This window comes from Phoca vitulina, unplaced genomic scaffold (assembly GCF_004348235.1).
Source record: "Phoca vitulina isolate PV1807 unplaced genomic scaffold, GSC_HSeal_1.0 scaffold13, whole genome shotgun sequence".
In the NCBI taxonomy this organism is placed as follows: Eukaryota; Metazoa; Chordata; class Mammalia; order Carnivora; family Phocidae; genus Phoca; species Phoca vitulina.
Genome location: NW_022589716.1, coordinates 21,194,831 through 21,210,911, shown reverse-complemented (window position 1 = coordinate 21,210,911; position 16,081 = coordinate 21,194,831). Strand labels below are relative to the sequence as shown.

The 16,081-nt window shown below is 46.0% G+C and overlaps 1 protein-coding gene and 1 pseudogene across 6 annotated transcripts in view; one reads left to right on the top strand and one right to left on the bottom strand.

Moving 5' to 3' along the window:
- Nucleotides 1-11,566, bottom strand: part of LOC116636700 — a 234,618-nt pseudogene extending 223,052 nt beyond the window's left edge. The window contains exon 1 of the transcript XR_004300384.1: nt 11,223-11,566. The product of XR_004300384.1 is annotated as an actin, cytoplasmic 2-like (transcript). The remainder of the gene's footprint in view (nt 1-11,222) is intronic.
- ADAMTS9 (ADAM metallopeptidase with thrombospondin type 1 motif 9) overlaps nt 8,893-16,081 on the top strand; it is a 161,562-nt gene continuing 154,373 nt past the window's right edge. For 3 of the 5 annotated variants that reach the window (XM_032411697.1, XM_032411700.1, XM_032411695.1), the window contains exons 1-3: nt 8,894-9,007; nt 9,614-10,002; nt 15,293-15,455. In XM_032411697.1, coding sequence (XP_032267588.1) covers nt 8,950-9,007; nt 9,614-10,002; nt 15,293-15,455 — 610 coding nt within the window. In that variant the 5' untranslated portion in view covers nt 8,894-8,949. Of the gene's footprint in view, nt 9,008-9,613; nt 10,003-15,292; nt 15,456-16,081 lie in introns of all 5 variants that reach the window. The other 2 variants (XM_032411699.1, XM_032411696.1) reach the window with 1 other exon arrangement.

Here is a 16,081-nt window from a genome sequence, read left to right as displayed (position 1 = left end):
TAATTGCTAGGCTTACATTTCAGGAAGCAACCTATTCTGTGCTCTTGGTGCCAATTAACACAAAGGTAGTGCGTGGTGAATATGCCACTTACAACTGGCACTCATTTGCTGTCACATAATCTTGCCAGGTCAAGCTGGGACGTGCGACACATTTACGTTTTTGCACATTAATTTGGAAAATGAAGGTATTCCTCCTTGCCCCCAGCCTCTCTCCATTGTTCTTGGTGGTCACAGGAGCTGAGATATTTTGAAAAGTTCTTGGAAAACCTTCTTTGTACTGGGCCCCCACATAAGCTCCTCGTTGGCAATTCAAACCCTGAACTACTTATACAACTTCAAGGCAAGCCTCTTGGCCAAGTGCTGTTTTTATAGTGAAGACCACAGAGCAGCCTGAACCACACTAAGATGCTGGGCTGAACTGAGGGCCATGGGACTTTATAAAAATGGTCAGGGCCATGTGACCACTGAAGGACACTAGTGTTGTCAAGGGCCAGTCTTACATTTAGGTGAATGAGTGGTTTAGGGTGCTGGAAAGACATTTTGCTCCTCAGTATCCACTTGGCTTGCTGTTCAGAATTCCATCATTTCTGATTCCCTAAACCAAAACCCGTATTGGCCTCCTTCCCCAGTTAGCCTGATATCTGAATTTCTCCCAATGTCAGGATTTCCACTCTTTGAGATTGTATTCCTGAGCATAAAAATGTATCCTGTATTAAGCTTAATAGAGCTTAAATACATATGAGAGTCAGTATAATGTCATGGTTTAAGCGTATCAGCCTTAAAATCAGAAAGCCTGGCTTTGAGGGGCGTCTGGCTGGCTTAGTCAGTAGAGCATGTGACTCTTGATCTCAGGGTTGGGAGTTCAAGCCCCATATTGGGTGGGAAGCCTACTTAAAATAAACACTTATATATATAAATATATATATACACACACACACACACACACACACACACACACACATAATTTATTAAAGGAAAGAAAGAAAGAAAAAAGTCTGGCTTTGATTCCCTACTCACTAGCTCTGCAACGTTGGGTAAGTTATGTATCCTCTCTGTGCCTTCATTTCCTCCTTGAAAAGTGGGGCTAAAGGCATTCCTGTTTCATTGGGTTGACAGGAGGATTGAATACAGTATTCTCCATTGTGCCTAGAAATAGAAAGCCATTGTTAAGGTGTGCCATTATTATAATAAATACCATTAGGACAGACAAGTCATTAAGCATCATCGGCTGAGGAAATTACTTTTTTGCATGTGTAAAAATTGCTTGCCATATAAAAACAGGTTTTTTTAATGTTTAGAGGGAAAATTATGTTTTGATTATTTAAAAGTTCTGCCAGGAAAACAAAAGGCCCAGGGCCGGAAAAAATGCTAGATAGGACTTATATGCTAGAATTGCTAATTTAAGCAGAGTATGAGGGAGAGTAAAGCTGTTTTTAAAAATGGAAATAATTTGAAAAGGACAAAGGGACTCACAGCAAGTATAAGTGTAGAAGAAATACATAGTCAAGGAAATATTAGCACACACGATTTTTTTTTCCTTTCCCAGTAGGAGAAAGGCTCATAACTTGGTGAAGGAGGTTAACAGGGAAAGGGGTGCTAGGTTGACAGCACCCTTCTCTGTCAAACTGAATCGGAAATCACTCTTCCTAACTAGCAAGTGGGTTAGAGTGAGGCCACTGATTTGAACAGAGATTGCTTACTTATGCCAGTCACTAAGCCAAGATTTTCATTGATCAATTCATTGTCACACCATCCCTTTGAGGCGGGTAATTATGAGTACCCTGTTTTATACCCTGTTTTCAGGATATAAAAAGGATATGGAAACTGCCATAGCATTGGTCTCTTACTTGTCATGCTCATGATCCTGAAGTAGCCATCAGGGAAAGCCTAGCTCTGAAAATTTCTACTCCTGAAGAAAGGAATCATGATAAGATTCTAATTAAAGCAAGTCTTCCCTCTCATGAATAATGATACCACAAAATACAGAGACTATGTCAATTATTCCTGGGGTTTCCTTTGTGTGTGTGTGTGTGTGTGTGTGTGCGTGCACACGCACTGTGTTGTGTATGAAAGAATGACTTTCATTAGTTAAAAGAAACACCGGCTCTGAAAGCTAGAAATAATTTGGGGGCAATAGTTAACTCATTCATTTAAGAAACATTTATTAAGTGCCTGTTACATACCACCAAGGGGATACAGTGGGAGATTGATTTGCTCCTTGCCCTCACAGCAACAGAAAGTGTGAAACAAAGTTTGACAGGAGAATTTCAAGGCTCAGGGGGCATATAACAACCCAGTGCATCTCAAAATACTCTAAGAATTATCAGATCCCATGACAGCATATATATAACCCATGTCTGTGTTGAATGTGCTCTTTCACAAAATGGTGACATTGTATTTGCACACATTATATTACTTTCTGATTTGGCTTCAGTTTCCAGGTGGTTTGGATATAAGCTAGAAGTCCAGTATTTCTAAATCATTTGTAGTTATGAGTTGAACCCTAGGTCTGAAAGTCTCATTCCACAAGGTATCAGAGGGAATGGAACAAGGATTTGAAGACCAAAGAGTCTCAAACGAATATTAGCAGGTATCATCTGGGTTCCACAGCCTGGACAAGAGCAAAAGTATGGTCTTCTGGAACGACAAGTAAGCAAGGAACACCTGGTGAGTTAACAACTTTGCAGAACTGCCACAAGCTAGTCATGAGTATCTAGAACCACCTTACAGACTGGAACTATGACTTTCAAAGTAGGCTTAAGAGAAGTTATTTAGAACTTTAGATTTAGCATTAAAAGAAAAAGTTCTTTTCTTTTTTTGGGGGGGGGGGGTTGGGAAGAGAGGGAGAGTACGCACATGAGGGAGAAGCAGAGGGAGAGGGAGAGAAAGAATCTTAAGCAGCCTCCATGCCCAGCACAGAGCTCAACACGGGGCTGGATCTCATGACCCTGAGATCATGACCTGAAACGAAATCAAGAGCCTGATGCTCAACCAACTGAACCACCCAGGCACCCCAGAAAAAAGTTCTTAAAGGTGGTATTCATCAGGCCAAGTGTAAAGGCTGAATGATCAAAAACAATTCGGTGAACGGTTTCATATTACCAGGCTGTTCTGGTTAATGGAGATCATGAGCTTTGGGGGTAAAATGACCACAGTTCAAATCCCAACTCATCACACATTCTACCTCTGTAATGCTGGGCAAATCACTTCACTTCCTGAGTCTTATTTTCATCATATGTAAAACGGGGACAGTAAAACCCAGATGGCAGGGCTGCCAATGAGGATTAATTCGCATACAGTACCAACTCAAGAAAATCTTGTGCTATCATTACTAACAGTAAAACTCACATAACTTTTGGTATACTAGTGGTATACAATTATAACTTTCTCTACGTTTCCCTTTACTTGAAGTCAGTATTTGGAAGACTTTATAAAATACAGTAGGGTCCTTCACCCATGTGGCAAGAAAAGATGACAGTTTTTCCCTCCCTCCACTATGCAAACATGGGACGGGATCAGCGAGCGCACTGCTGGAGGTCAGAGTGGGGACACCACCCATCCCCTGCTTAGTGCTTCATCCACCGGAAACCTGTCTAACTCAGTACCCTGGCTTATCTATTCCAGAAACCACCCACTGCTGACCACTCAGGAAACTATTCACTTTAGTTCTGGATCCTGGGCTTTCCCTATCATTCGGGTGTGGGTTTTCCCTTTCTGTGGAAATAGATGGCTTTGCTTCAATTCTCCTTCCTGCTGTTTCCAGCGATGTTCTGCTAATAAAGTCACTTGTGATGTCATGTCTTGCATTTCCATTGGCCAGCTTATCTCTCCCTAGGGACTAACGTCAATCATCACTCCTCTGGGATACCGTTTTCGTGAAAAATCAGCCAAAGAGGTCTTCCACTTAACCTACAATAACGTTCACTTCCAGTAAAGCCTGGGAGAAGAAAATACACTAAGAATTCTCTCTCTGTTAACTCTAGGTGACCTCCAAAAGCTCTGCTTCTTTTCAAGCAAACTTTTGTGATGGGCCAGTTTACTGAAGAATCCACTTTTCTCCCTGAACTCAAGTAATTCTGTATTCCTATTTATAAAACTATCCTCTAAACTGCACACATGTGTTTGTATAAAATAAGGAATCTATTTACCATTCAGTAAATATTTGAGCACCTACTATGTACCAGATTTGTTCTAGGTGCCATGGAAAAAGTGAAGTATCAGTGAAATAACTAAGATGATTATCATGAAATACTCAGCATTAGAAAAGGAAGTTAGAGAGCCAAAGAAAAATTGTACATAGAAGAGAAAGTTGAGGCAATTCTCTACATGGTATTAGCCAACCTCTCCCAAACCAGACCCCTAAAACCCAGCCATGCTTTTGATGACTCCTTTATTCATTATATATGATCGTGATTATCAACTTAGACTAAACTGCTGAAACAGAATTTGAATCCTATATTTCACTAATTAAGGGACCTTTGTCAAATTATCTCACCACTTTAGACCTTGCTATCCTTATGTGTAAAATGAAATTACTAATACTGCCTGCCTCATAGAGCTGTTATAAGAATTAAATGCTGTATATTTGTACACGGTCTGGCACATGATAAATACTCAAAACATGTTGATGATGATGATTCAGACAAAAGATTTGAACCTGAATTATTTAGATAGTTCACTCCACTGTCCTACACTATGATTTCAAACCTAAGATTTTTTAAGCCTTGTTTACAGATGTAAATTCAGAGGCAAGATAATACAATTGAGAAAGGATGAACAGACTCTCACTGAGGATGAGACTTTCAGAAACCCAGAGTCTTGGTCACGTCACAAGGTCACCAAGAGATACTTTGTATTTTCCTTTCTTGTCAGCTCTTATGGAGATGACTGGGTTATATCAGGAGCAATTTTAAAGAAGAGTAAACAGAGTTTATCTTTTAAAATCAAGTCCTAGAAAGGAAGCTAAGAGAGAGAATACACTAAGGAGACTTCTGTCCCTACACATAATAATTTCTATACTATCAGCTTACCTTTATCAGGAGAGTTTATATTGAAAGAGAGAAAATTTGTTTAATAGAAAATATTGAAAAGTGCTTTGTTTTTTTATCCTTTATAAACTTTATTTTTCTTATTGACATGAAACTCACATATAATAATATATTAGTTTCAGGTATACAACATAAAGCTTCGATATATGCAGGTATTGTGAAATGATCACCACAGTAAGTGTAGTTAATATCCATCCCTACCCATAGTTACAATTCTTTTTCTTGTGATGACTTTTAAGATATACTCTCAGCAACTTTCAAACATACAAAGCAATATTGTTAACTATAGTTATTGTGCTACTGTGCTACATTACATCCCAAGACTTATTTATCTTAAAGCTGGAATTTTTACCTTTTGACCACCTTTGCCCATTTTGCCCACGCCCTACCCACACCTCTGGCAACCACCAATCCATTCTCTGTATCTATGAGTTCAGTTTTTTGGAGTTTTTTTTTTTTTTTTTTTTGGATTCCACATGTAAGTGGGATTATATGGCATTTGTTTTTCTCTGTCTGACTTATTTCCCTTCACAAAATGCCCTCAAGGTCCATTCACGTTGCCACAAGCTTTCCTTCTTTTTTATGGCTGAATAATATTCCATTATAGATGTACCACCGTTACTTTATCCATTCATCCATTGATGGACACTTAGGTTGCTTCCACGTCTTGCCTATTGGTAGTAATACTGCAGTGAGCATGGGGATGCAGATAACTTTTCAAGTTAGTGTTTTTGTTTTCCTTCAGATAAATACCCAGAAGTAGAATTGCTCGATACCACGGTAATTCTATTATTAATTTTTAAAGGAACCTTCCTACTGTGTTTCTGGCTGCACCAATTTACATTCCCACCAACAGTGCACAGAGATTCCATTTTTTTCATATCCTCACCAAACTTGTTATTTCTTGTCTTTTTAGTAATGGCCATTTTAATAGGTGTGAGGTGATAACTCATTGTGGTTTTGATTTGCATTTCCCTGATGCTTAGTGATGTTGAACATCTTTTCATGTACCTGCTGGCCATCTGTATATCTTTTTGGAACAATGTCTTTTCAGATCCTCTGACCATTTTTTTAATTGATTTTTTTTTTTTTTTTTTTTGCTATTGAGTTGTATGAGCTCTTTATATATTTTGGATATTAACTCCTTATCCAGTGTATATGATTTGCAAATATTTTCTCCCACTATATAGGTTGCTTCTTCAATTTGTTGATGATGTCCTTTGCTTGCAGAAGCTTTTTAGTTTAATGTAGTCCCACTTGTTTATTTTTGCTTTTGTTGCCTTTGCTTTTGGTATCAAATCCAAAAAGTCATCACCAAGACCAACATCAAGGAGCTTACCCCTGTTTCTTCTAGGAGTTTTATGATTGCAGGTCTCAACACTCAAGTCTTTAATCCCCTTTGAGCTGATTTTTGTAGATGGTGTAAGATAAGGATCCGGTTTCATTCTTTTGCGTGTGGCTGTCCAGTTTTCCCAATATCATTTATTGAACAGATTGTCCTTTCTCCACTGTATATTCTTGGCTCTTTGCCATAAGTCAATTGACTGTATATGTGGGTTTAGTCCTGGTCTCTCTACTCTGTTCTTTTCATTTATGTATCTGTAAAAGTACTATATTTTTGAGTAATTTTACAGTAAAAGTTCTAGAATATTTTCCATCGGAATCAACTAATAGTTTGATTCTGTAATAGTTTTTCCATTCCTTGCTAAGTTTGGAACTCCCAGATACTGTGATTGGGAGGAATTTTATTACATAATGAAAAGAAAGATTGTGTTTTAGAATACACGTATTTTAGTAAATTATTTTGAAGGTTTAAGAAAAAGATCTAAATGTCATCCTTTAAAAATCTTTGCACTTTACAGGTGTTTCTTTTTTCCCATCTTTATACTGTTTATACTCATTATAAATTCCAGTAATACACTTAGACAATGGCGCCATTGGTCCATCTGGGTCAACAACTTTTTTAGGAATTACCAAGTCATTTTTCCCTCTACCAAGAGAAATACATGCATTAATATTTCAAGAGTAGAGGATACTTCTAGCATACTGCTACATGGCCCCTGGTATTGATAGTCTTTGGTATTTCCAATTCAGAGTGCCAGCCTACTAAGTAACAGAAAACTCCAGTTCTGGGACACTTTCCTTTCTCTTGAAATTAGTGAAATTAGCACACCCTAACTTCTTTCTGAGGGCTGGTAAAGGAAAAAGTACTTTTGAACCACCCAGGATTAAACAGTTCTCCCTCGCTCTCTCCCCCTCCCTGCTCCTCCCTCCCTCCCTTCCTCTCACTCACACACACGCTCACACACAGCCTCCCTGCTCCGGCTTGTCTAACTTCCAAATTTGCATCCCAAGGCGAGGTAGGTGTAGCCTGAAGTGTGAGCTGTGAACTACTCCAAGCATCTCTGGCGAAAAGGAGGAAATGATTGAGAAATCCCTCCCCAGACTGGTGCTTCCCCCCCCCCCCCCCCCCCGCTCGTCCCCACCCCGGCCCGGGTCCACTACCGTCCCCTAGCACTCCGCCATCACTCCCCTCTCCCCCATATCTCTAAACCCAGTCAGGGCACCAAAGTCCCCGCCCCCTCTCGCTGCCAAGAGCAGTTCTTAACCTTTTTTGGGCCGGGGACCTACAAAAAGCTATGGACCCTCTCCGGATGGGGACAGAGGTTGGGAGAAGAAAACAGCTTGACAGCTTTGCGATATTTTCAAAAGACTGTGGATCTGAAACGCACCCCGAACTTTCAGATTAAGAACCCCATCTCTAAAACTCTTGACTTAGGGCGATCAGATCGAGAGTGGAACTCAGATATCACATTTCGTCCCCAGTGAGAAACTGTAGGAGGGGGAAGGCGCTCCGGCACTGGGCCACTTTCACTTGTAAGAAACCAAACGAAGGGGAGAGACAGGGACAGAAATTCATAAAGGGGGAAAGAGAAGAGGGAGAGGGCTGTTATGAAGACAAGGAGACAGAAGGGAGGAAAGAGAAAAGGGAAAGGAGAAATAGGGGAAACAGGGGCACAGTGGGAGGGGAGGCGACACCGCGTTGAGAGAACCGGGACAGGGCGGCACAGAGAGGCGAGGGCGAGGAAGGGAAAAGAGAGCTTCTGAAGGGAGAGAGCGAGCAGAGGGAGGAGAGGAGGAGAGGGGTCCAGAGGCAGAAACTGAGAGCGCCGGGAAAGGGAGAGAACTTTTTCTGCTCTCCCTCCCCAGGGCAGGGAGTCTCAGAAAAGCCGATCTCCACGAGGTGGCGGGGAGCGCGAGCGGCCGGCCCCGAGCTCCGGGCGCCTCTGGCCTCCGCCTCCTGCAGCCCGCGGCCGGCTGCGAGACTCGCACGGGCAGCCGAGGAGGGGACTCCGTCTAGGAGGCGGTCCCCACTCGCTTCGCTTTCTCCTCCCCTCTCCTCCTGGAGGCGGGCACCCGGGGTATTTGAGCGGCGGAGGACCCGCGGCCCCCCCGCCTCCGCCCCCCAGCCCCCCATTCAAGAAGCCGCTCCGCTATCCCCCGCAGCACAGGGCGCCCGGCGCGCCTCGGAGCGCACGTTCCGCGCCTTCTCCTGCCGGCTCCCTGGACATTATGCGGCCGAGCAGCCGAGCCCCAGTCCTCCTCCTCCTCCGGCTCCTCCTGCGGCCCGAGCGGCTCAGCTCTCGGCAGGCGGCGGCGTTGCTCAGCCGAGCGCAGACGGGACCCTCGCGGCGAGACCTCAGCGACTCCTAAAGTCAAAAGTTGGCGGCGGGCGCCGGGCTCCGCGCGCTCACCGCGGCCGCTGCCTCGCGTCGCCGCCGCAGCCAAGCAGGGCAGGAGGGAGGGGGGGGGGGGGAGCCACGGGGGAGGGGTGGGGAGCACCATGCAGTTTGTATCCTGGGCCACACTGCTAACGTTCCTGGTGCGGGACCTGGCCGAGATGGGGAGCCCAGACGCCGCGGCGGCCGTGCGCAAGGACAGGCTGCACCCGAGGCAAGGTAATGAGGCTCCGGCCACCGCGACCCCTCCGCCCCAGTCGCCACCTCCCCAGCTTCTGCGTCCCACAGCGGGCACCCCGCAGCGGAGGCCTCTCTCCTTTTCCTAGAAAGAATTATCTCCGGCTTTACAGCCTCTCCCTTCTTTAGGTCACTCCCAGTCAATTTCTAGAGAGAGCCGCTGTAGAACAAACTTCGTCTCCTCCACCCCTCTTTGCCTGTAGTTTGATCTTTCCCCTTCCCCACCTCCATGCCCCAAACTATAGTTACTTAGTAACTGGGAGTAGCAGATAGTGGCATGTTTTATTTTACTCAGGGTATTTGTCCGAATCTGAAATTATCTTATGTATTTTTGACTTGTTCACTGTCTGCTTCCGAACGGTGTATCCTCAGAGTCTAGCATAGTTCCTGGCCGTTCCTGGCACATAGTAGGTGCTCAGTAAATATTTGTGCATTGGCTGAAGGTGAAGGCATTGACTCAAATGGGCAAAAATAACTGTTGGAAAATAACCCAGGACAGAGCCCCCTTCATTTTAAATTAAAACTTGCGGGAAATTGGCTTGCGGAAAATGGAATTATTAGTTCATGTGTCTCTGCTTTTCCCTGCAGTGAAATTATTAGAGACCCTGAGCGAATACGAAATCGCATCTCCCATCCGAGTGAACGCTCTCGGAGAACCCTTTTCCACGAACGTGCACTTCAAAAGAAGGCGACGGAGCATTAACGCTGCCTCTGACCCGTGGCCTGCCTTCGCTTCCTCTACCTCTTCCCAGGAGCATTACCGCCTCTCTGCCTTTGGCCAGCAATTTCTATTTAATCTCACTGCCCATGCCGGATTTATCGCTCCAAGGTTCACTGTCACCCTCCTCGGGAGGCCCGGGGAGAATGAGACAAAATTTTATTCCGAGGAGGAAGCGGAACTCAAGCATTGCTTCTACAAAGGCCATGTCAATACCAAGTCCGAGCACACGGCGGTCATCAGTCTCTGCTCAGGAATGGTGAGTTGGTGTGTGCCCCCACCCCACCGCTCCCCTCCCGCCTCTTCAAGTTTCTGGAAGGCTTAATTAATTGCTCGCTAGCCTAGGACCCTCACTGCGCCGAGTTTCCATCCTGGCTTTAAATATCCGCTAGAAACTCCTTTGCATCCTGAGGTTTGGATGACAAGCCCAGTGCGTGTGCTTACTCTAGAGAAGCGCGCACGCATCCGCCCCCAGGGGGTTCGGTATGTTTCGGAGCTTTCTAGAGTCCGAACTCGGCTCCACTGCGCTTTGCCCAACGCTAGTAGGCAGCTTGGAAGTCGGCTTCCAAATTCCCAGAGTTGTCCTTGCAGCAAACCCTGCTGCCCAGGAGCGGAGCAGCTGAGCGCAGGGAGGACCCGATTCCTTACTGGCGCGTCTTGAGACAGGGCTGTGGGCTGAGGATCCCCAGCCTCTGGTATGGGGAGTTCCTTCTGTGTGTCGTGGAGGGCGGTGCATAATCTAGAGTCCCTACGATTTCTCTGGGCCTTTTTTCACGCGCCAGGAACCCTGAGGCTCAACAGGATTGACAGGGAACAGGTCCGTCCCAGGAACGGAAGGGTGGGCCGAGGGCTCCGGGGGCGGGGAAGAGGGCGGAGCCTGCCCCGGACGCTTTGAATTAGGGTAGAAACTGGGAGTGGGGGTGTGGCGCAGTCCGACTCTGCACCCTGCTGGCGGGGTGGCCCCAAGAAACAGAAATAGTGGGGGAGAGGCTGGAGAAGCCGCGCGTACGAGATTTCGGTACTTCTGGGTTTTCTGCCACGCATAAGGGTTCCAGAGAATCGAAATACAGATCCTACAACGCACGTTTCCCTGGAGAGAGAGGGCGAGTAGGGGCGGGCTGGCCACCTCCCTGCACTGCAAAATACGCACTTAGCAGGTTTTCCGAGCGGATACCTTGACCCCCTCCTGACCTCCCCCTCCCCACTGGCTCTCCACTTGGTCCCAGATGGCATCCGCTTTTTACCCCCCACCCCCACATTTGAAGACCTGCTGTAAAGTTCTGGCTGGAGGGAAAGTGGTCCTTGACTTTCCCAAACGATGTGCGTTCCGACCACGAGCGTGTGACGCAGAAACTTTCCTGGGTCAGGTTCTCCCAGCGCAACGCGATGTGTGCACTGCGCCCTGGTGATGCGTTTACTCTTCCCCCAAGGACCCACATTCCCCCGTCGCCTTCTGTAAGGGGAAGCACAGATACTTACCCGGGGCACTCGGTTGCCCCTTCCGCGTGCGCTGTTGGTGGTGGATTCAGTGTCCCGGGTCTGGAGGTCGCATCCATCTCCACTATTCTACGGAAGGGTCGGAAGGGTCCGGTGGGGAGCGAGGCAAGCCTGAAGACTGGGACGGGGAAGGTTTTAGCCTGCTGGGATACGGGAATGGGGATTAGCCTCTCCAGCCCCCAGCAAAGCGCCCGGAGCTGTGGCTCGCTGTTGAGCTTGTTTGGGGGTGGGCGGAGACGGCAGTTTGACGCACGGGGGGGTAAGGGGGTGCTGCAGTGAGTCATTGCTGCCCCAAGACCTAGGGCCAAAGCGCAGGAATCCTTCCATTCTTCAAAAGGTTATGGCCAGGGTGGGCATAAGTCAGGCACTGGACCCCAGGTCATCAGAGCGCCCCTAGATCCGAAGATTATAAACCCCAATTCCAGAACCTTACGGATGGGGCAGGGACTGTACATAAAGTTTGTAAACAACCTTTACTCCTCCTCCCTCCCCGCCTCCACACCCTGCTGAGTGGCCCCAGCAGTTGTATAAATACTTTGCTGCGCAGGACCTTGATTTCAGTTGGCAATTTTAGGTGGTAACTCACGCGTGGATCTGCAAGTGGTAACTCTCTTGGGAACTGAGGGCCAGGACTTCAGAAATGATTGTATAGACCGTGATAACCCCCTTCGTATTGCATTTAATTGGCAATCTGCCTCTTCCGGGAGGGAAAGGTCCAGAATACATCTTAAAGATAAGTGCACTAGGTGTTTCTATCTTCAGCGATTAATCTAGCCCCCAAACCCTCATTCCCTTTGTCTTCCTTCTGGAATTTTTCTTTCTTCCCAGGACTTCCCATTACCATTTCTATACCAGTAATATCAGGACGTACCTAGTGGCCCCCCCCCCAGGAAATCTTTCACTCTATAGAGTGAATCTAAAAATGCCAATCTACCCCCCCCAACACACACATACACCCTCCCCCCACCAGTTATCATTTTCCCTGAGTTCGATCTTAGCTGTGTCTCTCACGTGGTCTGAACCAGCCCTACCCTAATTCTCGACCTCTTTTACTTCTCTGCTCGTCTCTCATTTAGTACTGTTGTCTAAGAAATATTTCCATCTGGCTTTTCCTCCTTCAGTCTTCCTCTCTAATCCCTGCCACACACCGCTAACAGATTAAGGATGACTAGGTGCAAGGTCACATTACTTCCCTGTTCACTCATCTTACCTAGTACTAGGAGCTCCCCACTGCTTAGAGAACAACTACTAACCCCTTCCTCTGACAATTCAGGCCATTTATGATGTGCCTTCTCATGCCTTGCACACCCACATGCCATGCTCTTCTCTCAGGCTTTCGCTCCACCAATCCTGTGTATCAGTCAATCTGCTTTTGTTCTTTCTCTGAATTTCCCTCCCATCCCAGTCCTACCTTATTGCCTTTGGGCCTTTGGGTTTACTTGGTCATCTCCCCCAGCATCACATGCTCCAATCCTACCCCTCTTTTAAAGTGTAACTTACATAGCTTCTTCCCCAGGAAAACTTGTCCTTCAGACTGCTCTCATCTCTCCTCCTTCACAGACATTTGTCTGTATCTTTCTTATGATGCTTAGTATGCTCTCTCTTGTATTACAGTTATTGGTACACACGATCTATCCCTCTCCTTGGCAGCAGGGTCAGCATCATTTCTCTCCCATGTTGGAGTCTTGTGTATTGTACTTAGTACCTATGTTGGAATAAATGGTCACTGTAACCAAGAAAAGATGACTCTTTGATCAAACATCCATCAAACATCAAACTTGTGTTCTGTGAATCGACAACAAAATTAATTGGGCATCATACAGATAACATTTCTTAGACTCTTATTATGCATCTTGCACTACAAAAAGTACTTTTTGTGTGCATTATCTCATCGCATCCAAATCCTCACAACAGCCCAATCCTCAAAACAACCCATTTTACAGATGAGGAAGGACAATGAGGCTTGGAGAGTCGGAGGCTTGCTCGAGGTCTTCTAACTAGTAAGTGGCAGAGTTGGGGTTCCCACACTGTCTTTTTGACCCATGCCCCTAACCATGGGCCAGAGACTGGATCTGTGTTCCTACAGAGACCTTTGACGTTCTCTTTTAAAAAGGTACTGGACTAAAGTCAGGATACCTGAGTTCTAGATTCAGTACCGGCACCATTCAGCTGCTTCTGTATCACTGAAGAGGAACTTTGGACAAGTCACTTCCTCCCTTTGGGCCTTAGTTTCCCCTTTTGCTAAATAAAGGTGCCAGATCACCACCAGAGGAGCTCCCAGGTTCTTCCCCAGTGTTTCCGGCCTGTCTCTGGTAGATTTCACATGTAGTAAGCTTCCTGCTCTGTGCTCACAGAACACCAGAGTTGTATATTTAAAACAGAGAGAGGTGCCTGCACGAGAATAAATGGGTTAAACCACTTCTTCTCTGGGGAAACCAGCTATTCTTAGTCTGACGACGCCAGAGCTGTCCTCCCTTTAAGCCAGCAGCTCATGAATCACGCGGAAGGCTTTTTTAAAAATATAGATTCTAGACCTCACCCCTGGAAATTCCAGATCTGCAGGTATGGGGTAATGCCACAAATCTCATTTTTTTTAAGTCCCCAGGCAATTTTGAAGTTTAGATAGGTTTGGAAACCCCAGTGTCTCAGCCTCGTGCTTCCCAAACTTTATTGTGCATGAGAATACCTTGGAGTGCTCATTAAAGTTCAGCTCCGGCAGCCCTACCCGCAGAGATTTTGATTCAGTAGATCAAATTTAGGGTGGAGCGTGATTATTTGAATTTCTAACAAACTCCTAAGTGTTGCTGATACAACTCTGGTGTTCAAGGACAGTCACATCCATTGTGTCTAAGGGAAGGTAGAAGCACTCTGCTTTTTTTACAGCCCCATTGAGGAGCTTGATTTCTTCCTTTAAAGACTGCCCACTGCATGGCATGGGCAACTTTTTAGTGCTCTTGGATGTGTGGTTTGGGTGGTTCAACCCTGAGGCATCGTTTACCGTTTGCAGAACTTGTGGGTATGTGGGAAGGGCAGAAGGAGTTACCCATTTCAAGGTGCTTACACACATTGTATCCTGGTGGTTAGAGGCTAAGACAGCAACACAGAAAGCCACTAAGGTGTTCTAATCCCTTACAGAGTGTCACTTTGCTAAGCACTTTCCAAGCAGTATCTCATTTAGTCTGCACAATTAGCCTTTACGTTAAGTACTTTTGTCCCCAGTTGACAAACAAGGAAGCCAAAGCTCAGAGCAGTTAAGGAACTTGCCCAAGGTGGGTGGGTAAGTGCCAGGGCTGGGACTGGAACCTAGGGCAGCCCGATTCCAAGCCTTGTACCATTTCACTCCCTATTGCAAAGGGAAGGGGTGTGCAGAGACTCATCTATCAGTGTCACAGGTGGGACCACCTGGAGTGCCTGTGGTCGGTCTATGCTTTCTGAATTGGAATTAATAATAAGGCTTCCACGGGTCAGCTTTCCCCTCTGGAGGTCACACTAGTCCCTAAGTTTCCAGGCTATCTTCACATGCAGAAACACTCTCTTGGAACAGCCTGTGAAAGTGAGTATGATTGGCACACCTGGGTGGCTCAGTCACTAAGCGTCTGCCTTCGGCTCAGGTCATGATCCCAGGGTCCTGGGATCTAGCCCCACATCGGGCTCCCTGCCCTTCGGGAAGCCTGCTTCTCCCTCTCCCACTCCCCCTGTTTGTGTTCCCTCTCTCGCTCTGTCTCTGTCTGTCAAATAAATAAATAAAATCTTTTTTAAAAAAAAAGAAAGTGAATATGATTAGAATTTGGGCACCAAGGAAGGATTTCTTAGAGACAGATTTGCATAGCAGGTATAATAAACTAGAGTCAAATCAAGGAGAAGGTACTGACCTGGCGGAGTGAAAATAAACCGCTTCTCTGAATAGGTGGGCAGCGAGTTCAGTTTCAGCAGCCCTCATGGGGAAGGGCTTGGGGGAAATGCCACCCTCTCTCCTTGGCAGTGTTCCATTTTTTTCCCCTCCCTGCAGTTGAGTTCTGTGAAATCAACCTCTCATCTCTCTTCATTTGCAGCTGGGCACATTCCGGTCCCACGATGGGGATTATTTTATTGAACCACTACTGTCCATTGACGAGCAAGTGGATGCAGAGCAACAGAACAAACCGCACATCGTCTATCGGCACAGCACCCGGCACAGAGGGCCCTCAACGGGAAGGCATGCGTGTGACACCTCAGGTATTTCCTTCCTGCGCAAGCAGAGCCCCCAGCTCTGTGAGATGGGTCAGTGGCAAGACTACAAAGATATACCTCTTTCACATGCTGCCAAGTGCGACCGTTTACATTGTCTTTTACTCAGTCTTCAAGCGAGGTAGGTATTCCCCATGGCACAGATGTGGAAGCTACAGAGAGTGTAGTAACTTGTCCAAGGTTGCACAGCTAAGAACCAGCAAAGCCCCAATAGGAGCTCATCTGGCTCCAGGCTCACTGTGGGCAAAGCTGCCTTTTGTTGAAGTTGCAAATTTTTTTGGATTTGGCTTTCGTAGTGTCTTCCGGCTCTCACAGCCCTTATCCTCAGTCAGCAATGGCTTGTGTTCCCTGGGTGTCTTGGTGTTTTCTATTCATTTGGGTTGGTTTTTTTGTTTTGTTTTTTACCATGTAAGGTTATGAAAAAGTGAAAAAGTCTCATAAATGGAACTCAAAAAAATTTCTTTGTGTTCATTGGGGTTTTTCCTATCAACATGAGTTTTAGCTGTTGTTCTAGGGCTTCAGGAAATAGCAGAATAGAAGTTGTGGATTGTGCTGTCAGGTTTCAGTCAAATGCGTCTGCGCCCACCCCTGGCTTTCCTTCCATGCTGGACACA